This window comes from Salvelinus alpinus, chromosome 10 (genome assembly GCF_045679555.1).
Source record: "Salvelinus alpinus chromosome 10, SLU_Salpinus.1, whole genome shotgun sequence".
Taxonomy (NCBI): Eukaryota; Metazoa; Chordata; class Actinopteri; order Salmoniformes; family Salmonidae; genus Salvelinus; species Salvelinus alpinus.
Window position 1 is genome coordinate 23,031,135 of NC_092095.1, and position 15,435 is coordinate 23,046,569.

Here is a 15,435-nt window from a genome sequence, read left to right on the forward strand (position 1 = left end):
TGGCGCTGACGTCCCGCTTAGAAATGTAGGGCTTCCCCTGTTCCGTGTTTGTCGTGTAGAAAATAATTAGTTTAATAATCTAGTCCCTATGGAATCGGAGTGGAAAATGGGTAATCCTCCTCACCCAGAGAGAGCTTGTTTTTCTGCAGAGAAAGAAAAGAAGTGAGGAGTGACTACTGAAGTGAGGAGTGACTACTAAATATCAGATGGGAGGCTTAAGAGACATCCCACTTTGCCTCGCACACACTATGTAATATAGTCTGTCAATGACCTACTCTTTGAGAAACACACACATACATTTATATCCACAGATTTACACACACAGATGCTATAAACAACATACTGAAACCGTAGTCACACATATAGACTACACATCAAATAGGCTAGTGGCCAATCCTTAAAAAGGCCTTTAGTTTTTGAAACCCTAGTTTTTGCATTTAGTTGTTGATAACAAAACACAACAATTTCACATCTTTAATGTCTCCCATTTTATGAAATGGATGGTTGTGGGAAAATATTTTACTGCAAAAGGGGTTAAATTGATAGATATTGTGACACACCCCCTAAACTCAAAACATGCTGAATAATGTCTGGCTGGACGGGGGTGGGCCACATAAGATCATATAACCTAATATTGCAAGCACTAATATTGCAAAAATTGGAATACAAGTAGTCCGTTGTCTGCCCTACATACACAAACAAACAGCATTAGGAGATCTTAATGCTTCTTGGAAATATAGACCTGTAAACACAGAGATGCAAGAGGTGGAAATATCAACTACAAATGATTTATGATGAATGTAAGCTTTACTTTTGGGTAGCTGATAAATAGACAACTTTCCAAGTCAAATGTGCTGACATTCAGTGGTTGTTGGTCCTGCCTGACTAAAATACATACAGTTACATGTTTTTTGATGATGTAGGTATTGTAATCTAATGGGCTTTAAGGAAAACAAGTGGGCTGAGACGGTGAAAACTGTAATTTATTTTCAGTCAAAGATTCCTATGTAGATGTTATATGTTAAGCCTCTTGCAATTACGTTAGGGGGCTCCCCTAGATTTGACTACCACAATAACATTAAATGGTGGTTTAATCACCTGTTTTTACATGTTTTAAATTAGACATCTTTCAAATTTGTGTACTCTACTTATGACCTGTACTCAATAATATTTAATGTCCAATACAGCTATAATGGGTATCCAGTAGTCCTGCCATAATGGCACTCAAACACCATTGTCTGGATATAGAAAAGGCAGCTGACTGCTTGGCATGGCAACACCAAGTATTCCAAGTCACGAGCGTATTCGAAGATCAATGAGGCTCCAACGGAAGGAAGGAGAACCCTGGGCACCAACTGTGTTATAACCTGTACCTCCAGGATTGGGCTCTTAAGTCACCTTATTATTTAGAAGTAACTTTGATCCATTGCTAGTCCGAAAAGGCTGCCTGAATCCAACATGACCTTCCGCTGGCTCGCTGCATTTGTGATGCGCATTGGGACGTTGTCGTGCACTCTTATGCTGTTTGGGTTGAGCTGTCTGCCCTGTCCTCGATAGGCCCACGCCACCATCAGTCCTCCCCTCTGGCAGTTACTAGAGACAGAGACATGTCAGGGGGCCATTCACCAGCCAAGATGCCGTCTGGAAAGTGCTGCTGTGCATTGCCCTTATATGTACCTATTTTGTTACCACCCATGGCTGGCCAGCCCGTGTGACACCTGAAGAATGAGCTCTCATGCTGGGGTGACTCATGCATTGATCTGGGAAACTGTGCACTAATCCCAACACCCCCATAAGGACATAATGCCATCTTTGGCAAACAAGAGGCCCCTTAGGATGGTGGGACTTATAGAAAGATGTTGTATGTCATTGTGTATGGTGGCTGGGGATTGACTGGGGGATAGTGGTCTTTATGGCCCGTGCTTGATCAGCTCTACCACCTCTGCAACCCCTTTTTACTTTTCATTAAAGGAATCATTTTCAAATATGTATGTGGCTGGGGCTGTGCTCATAACCAACGCCTCATAATCAACGCTTCATAGTCTATGACCTACACTCTAAGTAACCTCTAGGAAACCTGAGGTCACCCTCAGGTTCTGTCACTCTCCTCATGTCCTGCTGGTCCTGCCCCCAGACCCTAATCACAACCAACTACCCATAGTAAATATTGGTCAAATAATCATCCTACATGACTTCCAAAGGAATATAAAGGAAAATGTAGGACTTTTTGCCACATTCAACATAACAAACTCTGGTCACGCTTTATTTGGATAGTTCATCTGCTCTACAGATGGTCATACTATCTGCAACTGCTTGCTAAGGTTACGGTTAGGGTTAGGTTCAGAATAAGGTTAAGGTTAGAGCTAGGGTTAGTAGATGGTTAGTTTAAATGTTTCTGATTAGTCTGTAGAGCATGGACTAACCAAATAAACTGTTACCAAAACTCCAACCACACGTCAGTTAGGTGTTGGAAAGATCTAAGGGAAGATCTGATTCTGACAGCTCTTTCACAGACTCTCTCTTAAACAAGCGGACAACCAACCATTCCACTACTGGAGTCGATTTAGATGTTACTGGGATCCCCATTAGCCGACGCCAATGACTACAGCTAGTTTTCCTGGGGTCCGACACATAACGAAAAAGATAATACAGACAAAAATACTTTACTATTTACATTTTAAAAACATTAACAAAGAAGTTAGACTTACACGTATGGTTATTTTATCTTTATTTAACTAGGCAAGTCGGTTAAGAACAAATTATTATTTACAATGACGGCCTAGGAACAATGGGTTAACTGCCTTGTTCAGGGGCAGAACGACAGATTTTTACCTTGTCAGCTCGGGGATTAGATCTAGCAACCTTTCAGTTACTAGCCCAACACTCTAACCACTAGGCTACCTGCCTCCCTTATACATGCATTACTGTTATACATTCAGGCTGAGATAACATTCCAGTTAGTTAATGGGTCTCGTTGGCATTGAAGCGGCATCTGCCTGAATCCAACTGTGTTAGAAATGGAAACTGATCACCTCACAGCCCAGAATACCCTGCCAGCCATACAGGAAGGATACTGGCCTTGTCGCTGCAGCTTGCCCAGAGTCAGTTAGCTGTGCAAGCTGGTCAGGCCCCAGAACTACAACCACTACTGGCTACTGTGTCTACTCACCTTGTTAGGACACACTCATGTCCTGTAACCTCAAAGACGTTGAATACACCTTGCACACTTAGTTTCAGAGGGGACATGTTCCAGCTGTACATATACGCTACAAGAGTGACTGACTGTTGTGTTACAGGTTGCTTTCCTGTTACTTGGTTATGCTACTATGTACTTGTGTTGTGAAAAACATGAACACCATCTAGTTGGCTTCAGCTTTTCATACACAGCGGAGGCATGACCGTGCCACTCACAGTTCTCATACCAAGAGACGTATGTAACCCTTCTAAAATATATCTATCAATTTACCCACTTTTGCAGTAAAATATTTGTACACAACCATCCATTTCATATAGGGGAGACATTAGAGGTGAGAAAACATGTTTGTGTTTTGTTCTACCTCAGGTAGGGGTATCACATTTTTTTGGAGGCCTTGCCAATAGCCTAAAAAAAGTCACATGGCCATAGAAGGGACACACATCTTCCAAGCTAATGCTAACAGGATGCCACTGAATCTGGACTTTCCCCCAGCCCTCTCTCCTAACCCCATGTTTTTCCCCAGCCCTCTCTCCTAACCCCATGTTTCCCCCAGCCCTCTCTCCTACCCCATGTTTCCCCCAGCCCTCTCTCCTACCCCATGTTTCCCCCAGCCCTCTCTCCTACCCCCATGTTTCCCCCAGCCCTCTCTCCTAACCCCATGTTTCCCCCAGCCCTCTCTCCTAACCCCATGTTTCCCCCAGCCCTCTCTCCTAACCCCATGTTTCCCCCAGCCCTCTCTCCTAACCCCATGTTTCCCCCAGCCCTCTCTCCTAACCCCATGTTTCCCCCAGCCCTCTCTCCTAACCCCATGTTTCCCCCAGCCCTCTCTCCTAACCCCATGTTTCCCCCCACCCTCTCTCCTAACCCCATGTTTCCCCCAGCCCTCTCTCCTAACCCCATGTTTCCCCCAGCCCTCTCTCCTAACCCCATGTTTCCCCCCGCCCTCTCTCCTAACCCCATGTTTCCCCCAGCCCTCTCTCCTAACCCCATGTTTCCCCCAGCCCTCTCTCCTAACCCCATGTTTACCTGCGGTATCTTATACTTTTCACCCATTTGAGCCACGCGCCAAAGTGCTCGAGAAAGCAAAATGGTGACTTCTAGAGAGATAATGAAGCAGCACTACTTCAGCAAAGTGTCAGTCAACAGAGCTAAATCCTGAGCCGTATGACCAGCCTGCTACGCCTCAGTAATAAGGCTAAAGCCTTGGCCAGTATTAGTATTGACTGGCCGCGCGTAAAGCGGGCAGGTAGGTAATTACCAGGTTATTGGCTCATGCAGCCATCCTCTAATGCTGTCGGGGCATGCACACGGCTGCCCAGTTTAATCACTGTGGAAACAGGGGGAGTTGGGTGATTAAAAAGGGGGGGGGGTCTATCAGTAGTCAGGACTCGGCCTCACACCAATGGGCTCCAGGGGCCTGCAACACCATAATGACCTCATAGGAGAGAGGAATGGAACAAGGCCTCTCCCCTTGGCAGCAAGAGAGATGGGAAGATAAGCAGGAGATGGAGAAAGAGGGGTGACAGAGTGAGATTAGAAAAGAATGAGAGAAAGAGAGAGGGAAGATTGGTGGTAAGTGGACAAAGGGGAAGGAGAGGAGTGTGAACGATTTGGGGGGAAGGCGAAGAAAACATTTGGGCGACAGACAAAAAAAGAGAAGAAGAAAGAGAGCGAGATTTTGGAAGTGACACGGGTTAGAAGGAAAATACTCCTAATTCTCCCTCTTCTCTCCTCTGTATTACTGCAGTGCACCTCTCCCGCCCTCCCTGCATTGGGACTTTGGCTGAAGTGCCTTTGGTTCTGGTCCAGATATGGCCGGGGAGGTGGCGCGTGTATGCCTGCGCGGATGGCAGGTGAATGGGAGGATATGTCATCGTAATGGCTCTGTGTAATGTGGTGTCACGCCGTGTGAGGAACAGGCACCATTGTAAAAGGGTGCCTATGCTAGCGTTATTCAGAGGCTTGCACAGCACAGCAGCAGCACCGGCCCCGCTCACTCTCCTTCCGCCTCTTTGCCATTTTCAATCTTTCTCATTTCACCTCGTGCTGTTTAATTTCCCTTTTCATTCTCTCATTCTCCTCTGTCTCTTTTGTCATGGTTATATTTAACGTTTTCTCTTTTTTCCTTTTTTGAAGCTGGCCTCTATTTACCCCCCCCACCCCCTTTCTCGCTCTCTCGGTTCTCTTCCCACTCTTTCTCTTTAACTTCCTCTTCGTATAGCTGTTGCCTCCTACTGTGCATATCTTAACGTCAACATTGTTTGTTCTACTTCTCTTAATCTCGGTTTGTCTTTCATCTTTTCAACCAAAGGCGGCCGACCTATGGTCTTTAGGTTGTTATTTTGAGAACTGGTTGATTTTTAAACTACCACTTGAGAATCTATTGAGTTTAGTGTTACCTAATTGTTTGAGAAACACTACTCTGTCCATCTATCTCACTCAATGTTGTGAACATAAGAAAACATGGCCTCACTTATCCTTTTAGAGAACACTGTAAAAACGGACGTCACGCGGCTGTGTGGCTTTTCAAAATATTGTGGTATGGATATCTCTTGCGATATGGATATTGGACATGTGAATTGATGTGAATTCAATTAATTGTGCCGCCTTAATGCATGTGACTTAATTTACTATACAGTAATTGTAAATCAACATGTTCTCAGTGATTCAAGGAATATTTTGTGCATACTGCCATCAAGTGGCATTGTTGTGAATTACATCCTAACTAATACTGTGCTTCTTCCAAGTGTCTGTTTTTAAATGTATGTAAAGTATTTTGTATGTAATGTCTTTTTCTTTATGTGTCGGACCCCAGTAAGACTAGCTGTCAACATTGGCGTTGCCTAATGGGGATCCTAATCAAATCCAAAATCAGTCATGCCTGTGCTACTACACAAAGAACATGTGTGTGTTATAACACTCTATCCATCTTGTGAGACGCTGTCATGTTTCTGAAATACCTATCTTGTGGCAAATTGTCATCATTATTGCTATCCCATTAGAATAGCGCAGTCAGCATTTTTGGCTGATAGATACTACCAGTATTGGGCCCATCCATCAACAGTGGTGCAGAGTTGCTCCGCTGTGGGTGGGTGTGGGAGTGAGACTTCATCGTCCGCGGTTTGGTTGCTTGTGCGTGAATGTGAGTGTGAACTAGATGGTCTGTGTGTGTATGCAAGAGAAAGACACATACACACTCAAATACAACAGCATGGTGTCTAGCAAAAACTCTGAGAGAGAGCAGACACACAAAGTCTCTGTGTCTCTCTCTCACTCTCTCTCTGTGTCTTTCTCTTTGTCTCTTTCTGTCTTTATCTCTCCCCCTCTACCCACCAATTCCAACCCCATCATATCTCATTCTACCAGGTGTGCTGGTGTAGTGAAGGCCCCGGGGGGGGGGGGGGGGGATCCTGCCGTGTCGTACACTCTGATTCGCTCGCAATGTTGACTGAGCAGAGCGCTAATTTGTTATGAGATCAGAACTCCCAATTGTAACCCACCTCCAGACTCCAGTTCTCCCCAATCCAGCTCAGCCATTCATCAAGAAATGCTCATTTTTTTCACTCTCTCGCATTAGTTCCCCCTCTTATCTTCTCTAGTCATACCAGGGGGCATGGCTGGGAGTTGAGGTGTGATACTCTATTCTACTTTTGTTTTGTGCATCTGTATGCTAAAGGGGATAAACTACTTTTTTTTAAAGTTAACAGTCTTTTGTTTCTCAACGTGAGAAAGTGTTGTCTTTTCAACACCCAATTCACTCCAATTATACAATAACTCGCTAATGCGGTCAAGTCCCCTGGAATTTTCCTGAGAATCGCGAAAACCCCAAAGGCCTAGAATTCCAAACTCAAAAATATTGAACCTTGACTACTACACTGATACTAGACAGAGGTGGGCGTGATTGGATACGGAATGAGAGACGATAAGAAGAGTAGTTGTCATCCCCTGTGTACCCCTTCGAAGACCTGAAAGTCTGACCTTTTCACCTGCACCTGCCAAAACAAGGGGCTCCTCTTTTCCCCCTCTGTTACCTGGCACAAAATGGCCACCTTGTTGCGTCGCTGTCTCTCTTTTCCAGCCAGGGGTGTAAACTAAGTAGCAGTTGGCTCTATTCTTGATTGAATTGAACTTGGCATTACTGTGGCCACTGTCTCTGTTTTAAAGGTTGTGTTATGACCCGGCAAATGTAGATAAGAGTATAGGGATCACTCTGAATCATTATCAGACCCCATCTCCAGCTCTCTAACCCAAATCCTATTACCATGGTCTGTCTGTTTTGCTAAGGCAGTGACCCTTGGCTGTTTCTCTGCAGTCAGATTGAATCTTAATGTTATGACATAAGTACAGGCCAGACAGTGGAGTTTAATGGGAAGAATAGCGAACAGTTTGCTCATCTGGCGTGTGAAGGAGAACAGGGTTGTGTAGGCGAGGGCTATGGATGTTGGGGTCAGGGTTGGTCTACAATAATCCACACACACACACACACACACACACACACACACACACACACACACACACACACACACACACACACACACACACACACTGCCCCCAGGAGTTGGAATGTATTTACTGTTGTCTCGGTGTCTGTGAATGTCTGGCTCCCGCTGCAGAGCAGTAGAATACCACACCAAGGTCAGGCCTCTTGCCATTGCACGACAGGTATTTCTGATTACACAGATGCAGAGGAATGTTCCGCCCCTGTTTTCTCTCTCGCTCTCCCCATCTTTTATCCTCTGGAGATGATTGTTTCAAGATGTGCGTCACTCCAGGTCTCTGGTCTGGACCCCGTAGCCCCTGAGGTCTGGAATTTTTGCTATCTGGTTAAGCGCCAACGATAATTTCCCCAATATATCAAAACTGAAGTCAATGTCAACATTCACTGCAGTGATTTGTGGTGACACGAAGCACCCCTGATTCTTCAGACTGCCTCCCCCCATTTGAGTACATTAATACGTTTCACAGGTGTGCTCTTCATAATTCACTTCAGTTTTTGACAAAACTTCAAGTGGTCGGTAGAATGTACATGAAAATCTTTACATTGTCACTGTTGATCCTTGAAGGCTTCCGTAGTTCATCTCATGTTGAGGAGACCATAGCGAAACCAGATTTGATCCTGCTGACTTAGTCAGTCGTCACTCATTCGTGTTTCTTGAAAAATCACTGTGTTGATTTTGTTTTCAGTCACTAAGTGTGTTTTCCTCTGTTGTGTTTTGCAGGAAGTTCTACTACATCACCCTGCTGAGGGACCCTGTGTCACGCTACCTGAGCGAGTGGCGCCATGTGCAGCGCGGCGCCACCTGGAAGACGTCCCTCCACATGTGCGACGGGCGCACGCCCACGCCCGAGGAGCTGCCGCCCTGCTATGAGGGTACGGACTGGTCCGGCTGCACGCTGCAGCAGTTCATGGACTGCCCCTACAACCTGGCCAACAACCGGCAGGTGCGCATGCTCGCCGACCTCAGCCTGGTGGGCTGCTACAACCTCTCCACCGTGCCCGATAAGCGGCGCTCGCAACTTCTCCTGGAGTCGGCCAAGAAGAACCTGCGCGACATGGCCTTCTTCGGTCTGACGGAGTATCAGCGCAAGACGCAGTTCCTGTTCGAGCGCACCTTCCGACTGCGATTCATCCGCCCCTTTGTGCAGTACAACAGCACGCGGGCAGCCGGCGTGGACCTGGACAATGACACGGTGGCGCGCATCGAGGAGCTCAACGACCTGGACATGCAGCTGTATGACTACGCTCGCGACCTCTTCCAGCAGCGCTATCAGTACACTCGGCAGCTGGAGAGACGTGCGCACCGCTTGGCGCTTCGGGGTCGTGGTCTCGACCCCCGGGATTTTCTCAGAGATGAGGGCGGTATGGGGGGCGAAGGGACAGCCAGGCTGCCCACAGAGGACTACATGAACCACATCATTAACAGGTGGTAGCCCCCACCCCAACCACCCACCTAGACACCCACTTTCCTGACCTCCCCATTGTCTGGTATGGTGAGGTTGCATCAGAGTGAATGTATAGGAAAGTTTAAATTTGGCACTTGTGGTTTGGGAAGGAGACAGTTGCAGAGGATTGGGTGACTTACCTATGGACTTTGCATGAGCCAAGCTGTGGGTTGCGGACCAGATGATATCCCTTCTAGCTCCTAGATGACATAGACGTTTTGGTCTTCTTAGACTATGTGGAGAGGTCAGATATTTGTGATTGGAAGACCATGATAAACCTGAGTCACTCTCTGGAGTTCTAGAAGCAGCAACTGTCTCTACACTCCTCAGATTTTCCTTTACAAAGTAAACAAACTTGTTTTACTTGCCGTTCTATGTCTTAGCCCACAAGAATAACCTATGTGCTTAATAAGTTGTTTGAGGAGTTTCAAAGCAGTGAGATGAGAAATTACCTGTACTTTGGGCCAAAAGTATTTCAATAGTGTCTAAGCAAAGGACATTTCCGACAAGCTATCTTTTTATTTATTCAATTGCTTTCTGATCATTTGAAATAGATATTTTTCCAATGTGAGAGACTATTTGGCCCACCTTGATATACAGTATGGCACTTGTAAGTGATATAAAGTCATGATTGTCATAACATACCCATCAATTTGCTGAAAGTTTACTAACATGTATCAAAGTTTAGAGTTATATCTTAATATAAATGACGGATAAACAGATTTTTTTTTTACACTTGTATGTTTTCACCATTTTGTCTGAATGTCTATGAAGAGGCCAGTCTCTTTGGTTCCGATGTATTTTAATTCACCCGTTGGATTGTGATCTGTACACTAAAGGAGATGTACATGAATGAGAAGGTAAATGATTGACATGAAGGTTCGTCATGTGATTGTCTAGGAACATTTTCGACCACATAATCTACATACAACAAAGGATGCTCAACAGGAGACGGACTGGGGGTCTCATACTGAAGGGAGACACTAAAAACAGGAAACACTGTCATTCTTATTACTTGTACAAAGGTGTGTGTGTGTGTGTGTGTGTGTGTGTGTGTGTGTGTGTGTGTGTGTGTGTGTGTGTGTGCGCTTTTGTTTCTGTGCTTTCATGCTCAATACATTTCCCTTCTCTGTTTGGGATCAAGTGTGTCATTTAAAACCAGAATACAATGAACATGTGTAATGGATGGATTATTAGTCGAGGTTGCCATGCTCCCTAAGATGTGTTTTATTTTTAATAATGCATATTTAAATGTATAAAAGTGCAGGTAAAATATTAAAGTTGAAGAATGGACAGCCTCTTGCCAACCACAAACTCTTTTTGTTAATAATCTTTTAATTAAAAAAAAAAAATAGAATGATCCCCTGGAGAGCGGTGTGTTTAATTAAAATTCAAACACAATGGGTATGGACATGATATAACCATTATCATTAAATGCTGGTGTATATGGAACCTCCATATTTGTCCTATTTATAATTCTGCTCATAAAGTCTCCAATCCAACAGCAAATACTGTGATCCCACAGGCATGGCCAGTACTAAAAACAGGGCCACATCTGAATGTTTTGGGAGTGTTAAGATGCTAAGGAATTATTATTATTATTAAGGAAATATGGACCAGTGTGTGCAGATCCTGCAAATGACTCATAGTCTTGTCATCAATAGCAGAATGTTTGTTTGAATGAGTTATACTTATGTCCCAGGGCTCATAAGCAACCATTTCACGGTAAAGTCTACACCAGTTGTATTCGGTGCATGTGACAAAATAACATTTGATTTGATTTGACCCTCTCCAGAGCAGAGGTCAAACAATGGGTTCCGGAAGATTCCGCTGATGCAAAGTATTTTTTATCTTATTTGGGAAAGATAGTTTTGGGGAGGATTGGTTACAAATCGTGTGTGTGTGTGTGTGTGTGTGTGTGTGTGTGGACATGTTTAACTATACTTGTGGGGACCAGTAGTCCCCACAAGAATAGTAAACAAACAACATTTTGACCAACTGGGGACATTTTGTTAGTCCCCACAAGAAAAAGGGATATTTCTAGGGGGTTAAGGTTCAAATTAGGGGTTAAAGGTTACTGTTACAAGTTACGGTTAAGATTAGGGTAAAGGGTTAAGTTTAGGGTTAGGGAAAATAAGATTTTAAATGGTAATCAATTGTGTGTCCCCACAAGGTTAGTTAAACAAGACTGAGTGAGAATGTAGTGATGTAGGACATTTGTAAACAGTCTCCGGTCTGGTTTTACCCATATTGTATTATTGCTGTGAGTATTTCTGTTCTTCATGCAGATTGGATCTTCTATTCAACAATAAAAATTAAAAAAGATATTAGTTTGTATTTCAGTCTCTGCTCCTATTCCTTGTACTCAGAATGGACCGGGCAGAATCCTAAAAACTGCTCTGAGATCAACCTCTCATGGAGCGAGCTACAGCATGTTGCCAAGGACTGAAAGACATGGGAGCACATTGTGGTCATGTCCCATAGGGGATGAAGAGGGTAGAGTAAGTAAGTATTGGTTGTTTCAGTTCACACACAAATTACCTCATCAATGACCCGCAATGAAAAGGATGAAGCTGCTAATACATATCATGGTAGCATCTCTATGAAATGTTTTCAAAAGTAACATAGCCCATTTCATTTGATCAACACAGAAGTAATTCCCTTTATGAATAATGTCCACCCAAATTGTGGCCAGATGGAGAAAACAATCAGTTAAAACATCTTCCAAGTAAGAGGCCTAGCAGACAATCACTCTGGCCTTTCACCATTTTGTCAGGCAGACTCATTGGCAAGGTAAATTGACGCTTAAGCTTAAATTAATAATCCGCAGATGAATGAGTTGCTTTGGGTTGAGAACGGAGACTTGTTCTCAACCCAGTGTCGTCTGCACAAAGTCAGGAAACGGAAATCAGGAAACGTTTTGAGATTGTGTACAGTTGTGTAGGGTTTGAACAAGCGGCAGTGGAAACGTAGAGGTTTTTGGACTATCATGCTCTCCCGTCCCTGCAGAGCCAGGCAAACAAATGGCAACAGCTGGCCAGGTTTAACCCGGGGGGAAATCTGCTCGAGTTGAGCTCCACATGAGGCATAGCTGAGGGCATACCAAGGTCACATTCAATCACCCATTATGTATAATTATTCTCTACAGAAAAACATTGCATTAACAATGTATAAAAGCACTGCCGCAAAACACACGACAGCACCACAGATGTTCTCTTGGAATACTGGTAGCATGTTCTCTGTGTTCATGTTTTAACTTATCAGAACATACAGTAGAGCAAACCGCTTGATTGGAAATTGGGTAATTTATAGGTGAAGTTAGTCCTAAACGTTTTAGTATTTTCTAGTGTAAGCATGACTTTGATAAACAATGTAAACCTACATTTGTTGTTGTCATATGTAGTACTTGTGAATGCTATGCGGAGAGAACATCAACATAAAGCTGGAATCCGCAGTACAGGGAAACAGTGCCACTGGCTGCCCCACTGCGTTATTGTTTTGGTAGCAGAGCTGAGGAGCGTCGCGCTGCTCGCCCAGCAAAACAGAAGAAGAAATACGTTATTGTGCTCTTCTATTGCTCGTGCAATGATGTCTGTGGCGGAGAACTCTGTTTATTGTTGGCAGTAACATCTTAGTTGGTGTAATATTGCAAACTGACATGTCTGTTTCACCATTAAAGATTCCAGTCTTTATACTGATATAGATACACATGTTGTTTCATGTCTGAATCGCAATGAATAAGTCGGGTCAACTGGTGGCTGTGTCTGGAGAGAACTCCAAAGAAAGATATCATCAAAACACTGCATTGAAAAATCTGTGGATTTGGCAGAGAAAGAGAGAGGCTGAGGAAATAGCAGGAAGATAACCCATGTAGTATTGTGCATTTTTCGGTTTGCTCCAGAAATGCCATTTTCCTTATACTTCTCATTACATTTAAATTGTGTTAGTGGGGACAGAATTGAATTAGCAGAGGTATTAGTGTATGTGAGATAATACAGTTTACTTCGTATAAAGCTCTATATGCCACAAGATCAAAAGGGGGAGGCAGGTAGCCCAGTGGTTAGTGTTGGGCCAGTAACCAAAAGGTTGCTGGATCGACTCCCCAAGTTGACAAGGTAAAAATCTGTCGTTCTACCCCTGAACAAGGCAGTTAACCCACTGCTTCCCAGTAGGCTGTCATTGTAAATAGTAATTTGTTCTTAACTGATTTGCCTAGTTAAATAAAATAAATAAGACCATGTTATGGTCTCAATGATTCAGACTATTTGTGTATTTGGTCTCCCTTGATGAGTGATTCTAACTGTTACATTAATTGAATCAAACACAACAGCATTCCAACTCTGAGCGGTATTTATATCATTGAGCAAAGTATTTATTGACATAACAAAATCGTTTTTGTGAGGTGACATAGGGTGACTGCACCAAAACTTTTCACTGAGCCTTGATGTGTATTAAATATTGAACTGTTTAACAAAGATTAGGCTCTGTCTCCATCTGCTGGCTATATGCTGCATGTCAACAACAATTCCAAAACCACATACAGTTGAAGTCGGAAGTTTACATACACCTTAGCCAAATACATTTAAACTCAGTTTTTCACAATTCCTGACATTTAATCCTAGTAAAAATGTCCTGTCTTAGGTCAGTTAGGATCACCACTTTATTTTAAGAATGTGAAATGTCAGAATAATAGTAGAGAGAATGATTTATTTCAGCATTTATTTATTTCATCACATTCCCAGTGGGTCAGAAGTTCACATACACTCAATTAGTATTTGGTAGCATTGCCTTTAAATTGTTTAACCTGGGTCAAATGTGTTGTGTAGCCTTCCACAAGCTTCCCACAATAAGTTGGGTGAATTTTTGCCCATTCCTCCTGACAGAGCTGGTGTAACTGAATCAGGTTTGTAGGCCTCCTTGCTCGCACATGCACATTTTCTATAGGGTTGAGGTCAGGGCTTTGTTATGGCCACTCCAATACCTTGACTTTGTTGTCCTTAAGCCATTTTGCCACAACTTTGGAAGTATGCTTGGGGTCATTGTCCATTTGGAAGACTCATTTGCGACCAAGCTTTAACTTCCTGACTGACTCACTTTTCGCACCAAAGTACGTTCATCTCTAGGACACAGAACGCGTCTCCTTCCTGAGCGGTATGACGGCTGCGTGGTCCCATGGTGTTTATACTTGTGTACTATTGTTTATACAGATGAACGTGGTACCTTCAGGCGTTTGGAAATTGCTCCCAAGGATGAACCAGACTTGTGGAGGTCTACAATTTTGTTTCTGAGGTCTTGGCTGATTTCTTTTGATTTTCAGCTGATGTCAAGCAAAGAGGCACTGAGTTTGAAGGTAGCCCTTGAAATACATCCACAGGTACACCTCCAAGTGACTCAAATGATGTCAATTAGCCTATCAGAAGCTTCAAAAGCCGTGACACCATGTTCTGGAATTTTCCAAGCTGTTTAAAGGCACAGTCAACTTAGTGTATGTAAACTTCTGACCCACTGGAATTGTGATACAGTGAATTATAAGTGAAATAATCTGTCTGTTGGAAAAATTACTTGTGTCATGCACAAAGTAGATGTCCTAACCGACTTTCCCAAACTATAGTTTGTTAACAAGAGATTTGTGGAGTGTTTGAAAAACAAGTTTTAATGACTCCAACCTAAGTGCATGTAAACGTCCGACTTCAACTGTATGTACAATGCTACAGGAGTTTCCATCAGCTCTTCAAGCTTCTTAATTTGAAAATATCCCAGGTCTAGCCAGTGAGCATGGCAAGCTCATCACCATCATCTTCCTCCTGTGTGCTTTCCCTCAAGGCATTCTCAAGTCTGATCCAGAACACCTCCTGGTCACGCTCGTCTGTGGGCCACAACACGTATGTTTTCCGATGCACCATCGTTCATAACCAAGTGTAAGGAGAGAGACAGTAGAGTGTAAGTAGAGAGACAGGGATCTCTTCGAGAAACACCATCAGAAGAACATCGCTCCCCTCACACAGAGGTCTGACTGGCCACCTGGAACTCCAAGGCCACTAGTCACTGCGGAGAAAGTCATGAGTCACCATGCAGATTGTGCGTCTGGCATTGTAGATGGCTGTTTCAATGTTCTCTAGGATAGCCGTGCCCGGACGGAAGTCGCGGTGTTGCAAGCACAGTCGGAACAGAGCTGATCCTAATCCTAGTCCTTTCTAGACGGGCTACCAGCTCACTCACGGCTCATATCTGGAGCTGTAGCAACCTTTTCCCGCTGCCTTATGCCTTCGAAGGCGAGGCCGCAGGAGGCGGAGCAT

The 15,435-nt window shown here is 43.9% G+C and overlaps 1 protein-coding gene across 1 annotated transcript in view; it reads left to right on the forward strand.

Moving 5' to 3' along the window:
• The window catches only part of LOC139531730 (heparan-sulfate 6-O-sulfotransferase 1-B-like), a 94,981-nt gene extending 83,505 nt beyond the window's left edge, over positions 1–11,476 (forward strand). Inside the window, exon 2 of the mRNA XM_071328456.1 lies at positions 8,416–11,476. Within this exon, the coding sequence (XP_071184557.1) occupies positions 8,416–9,127 (712 nt within the window). The 3' untranslated portion in view covers positions 9,128–11,476. The remainder of the gene's footprint in view (positions 1–8,415) is intronic.
• Positions 11,477–15,435: the final 3,959 nt, after the last annotated feature.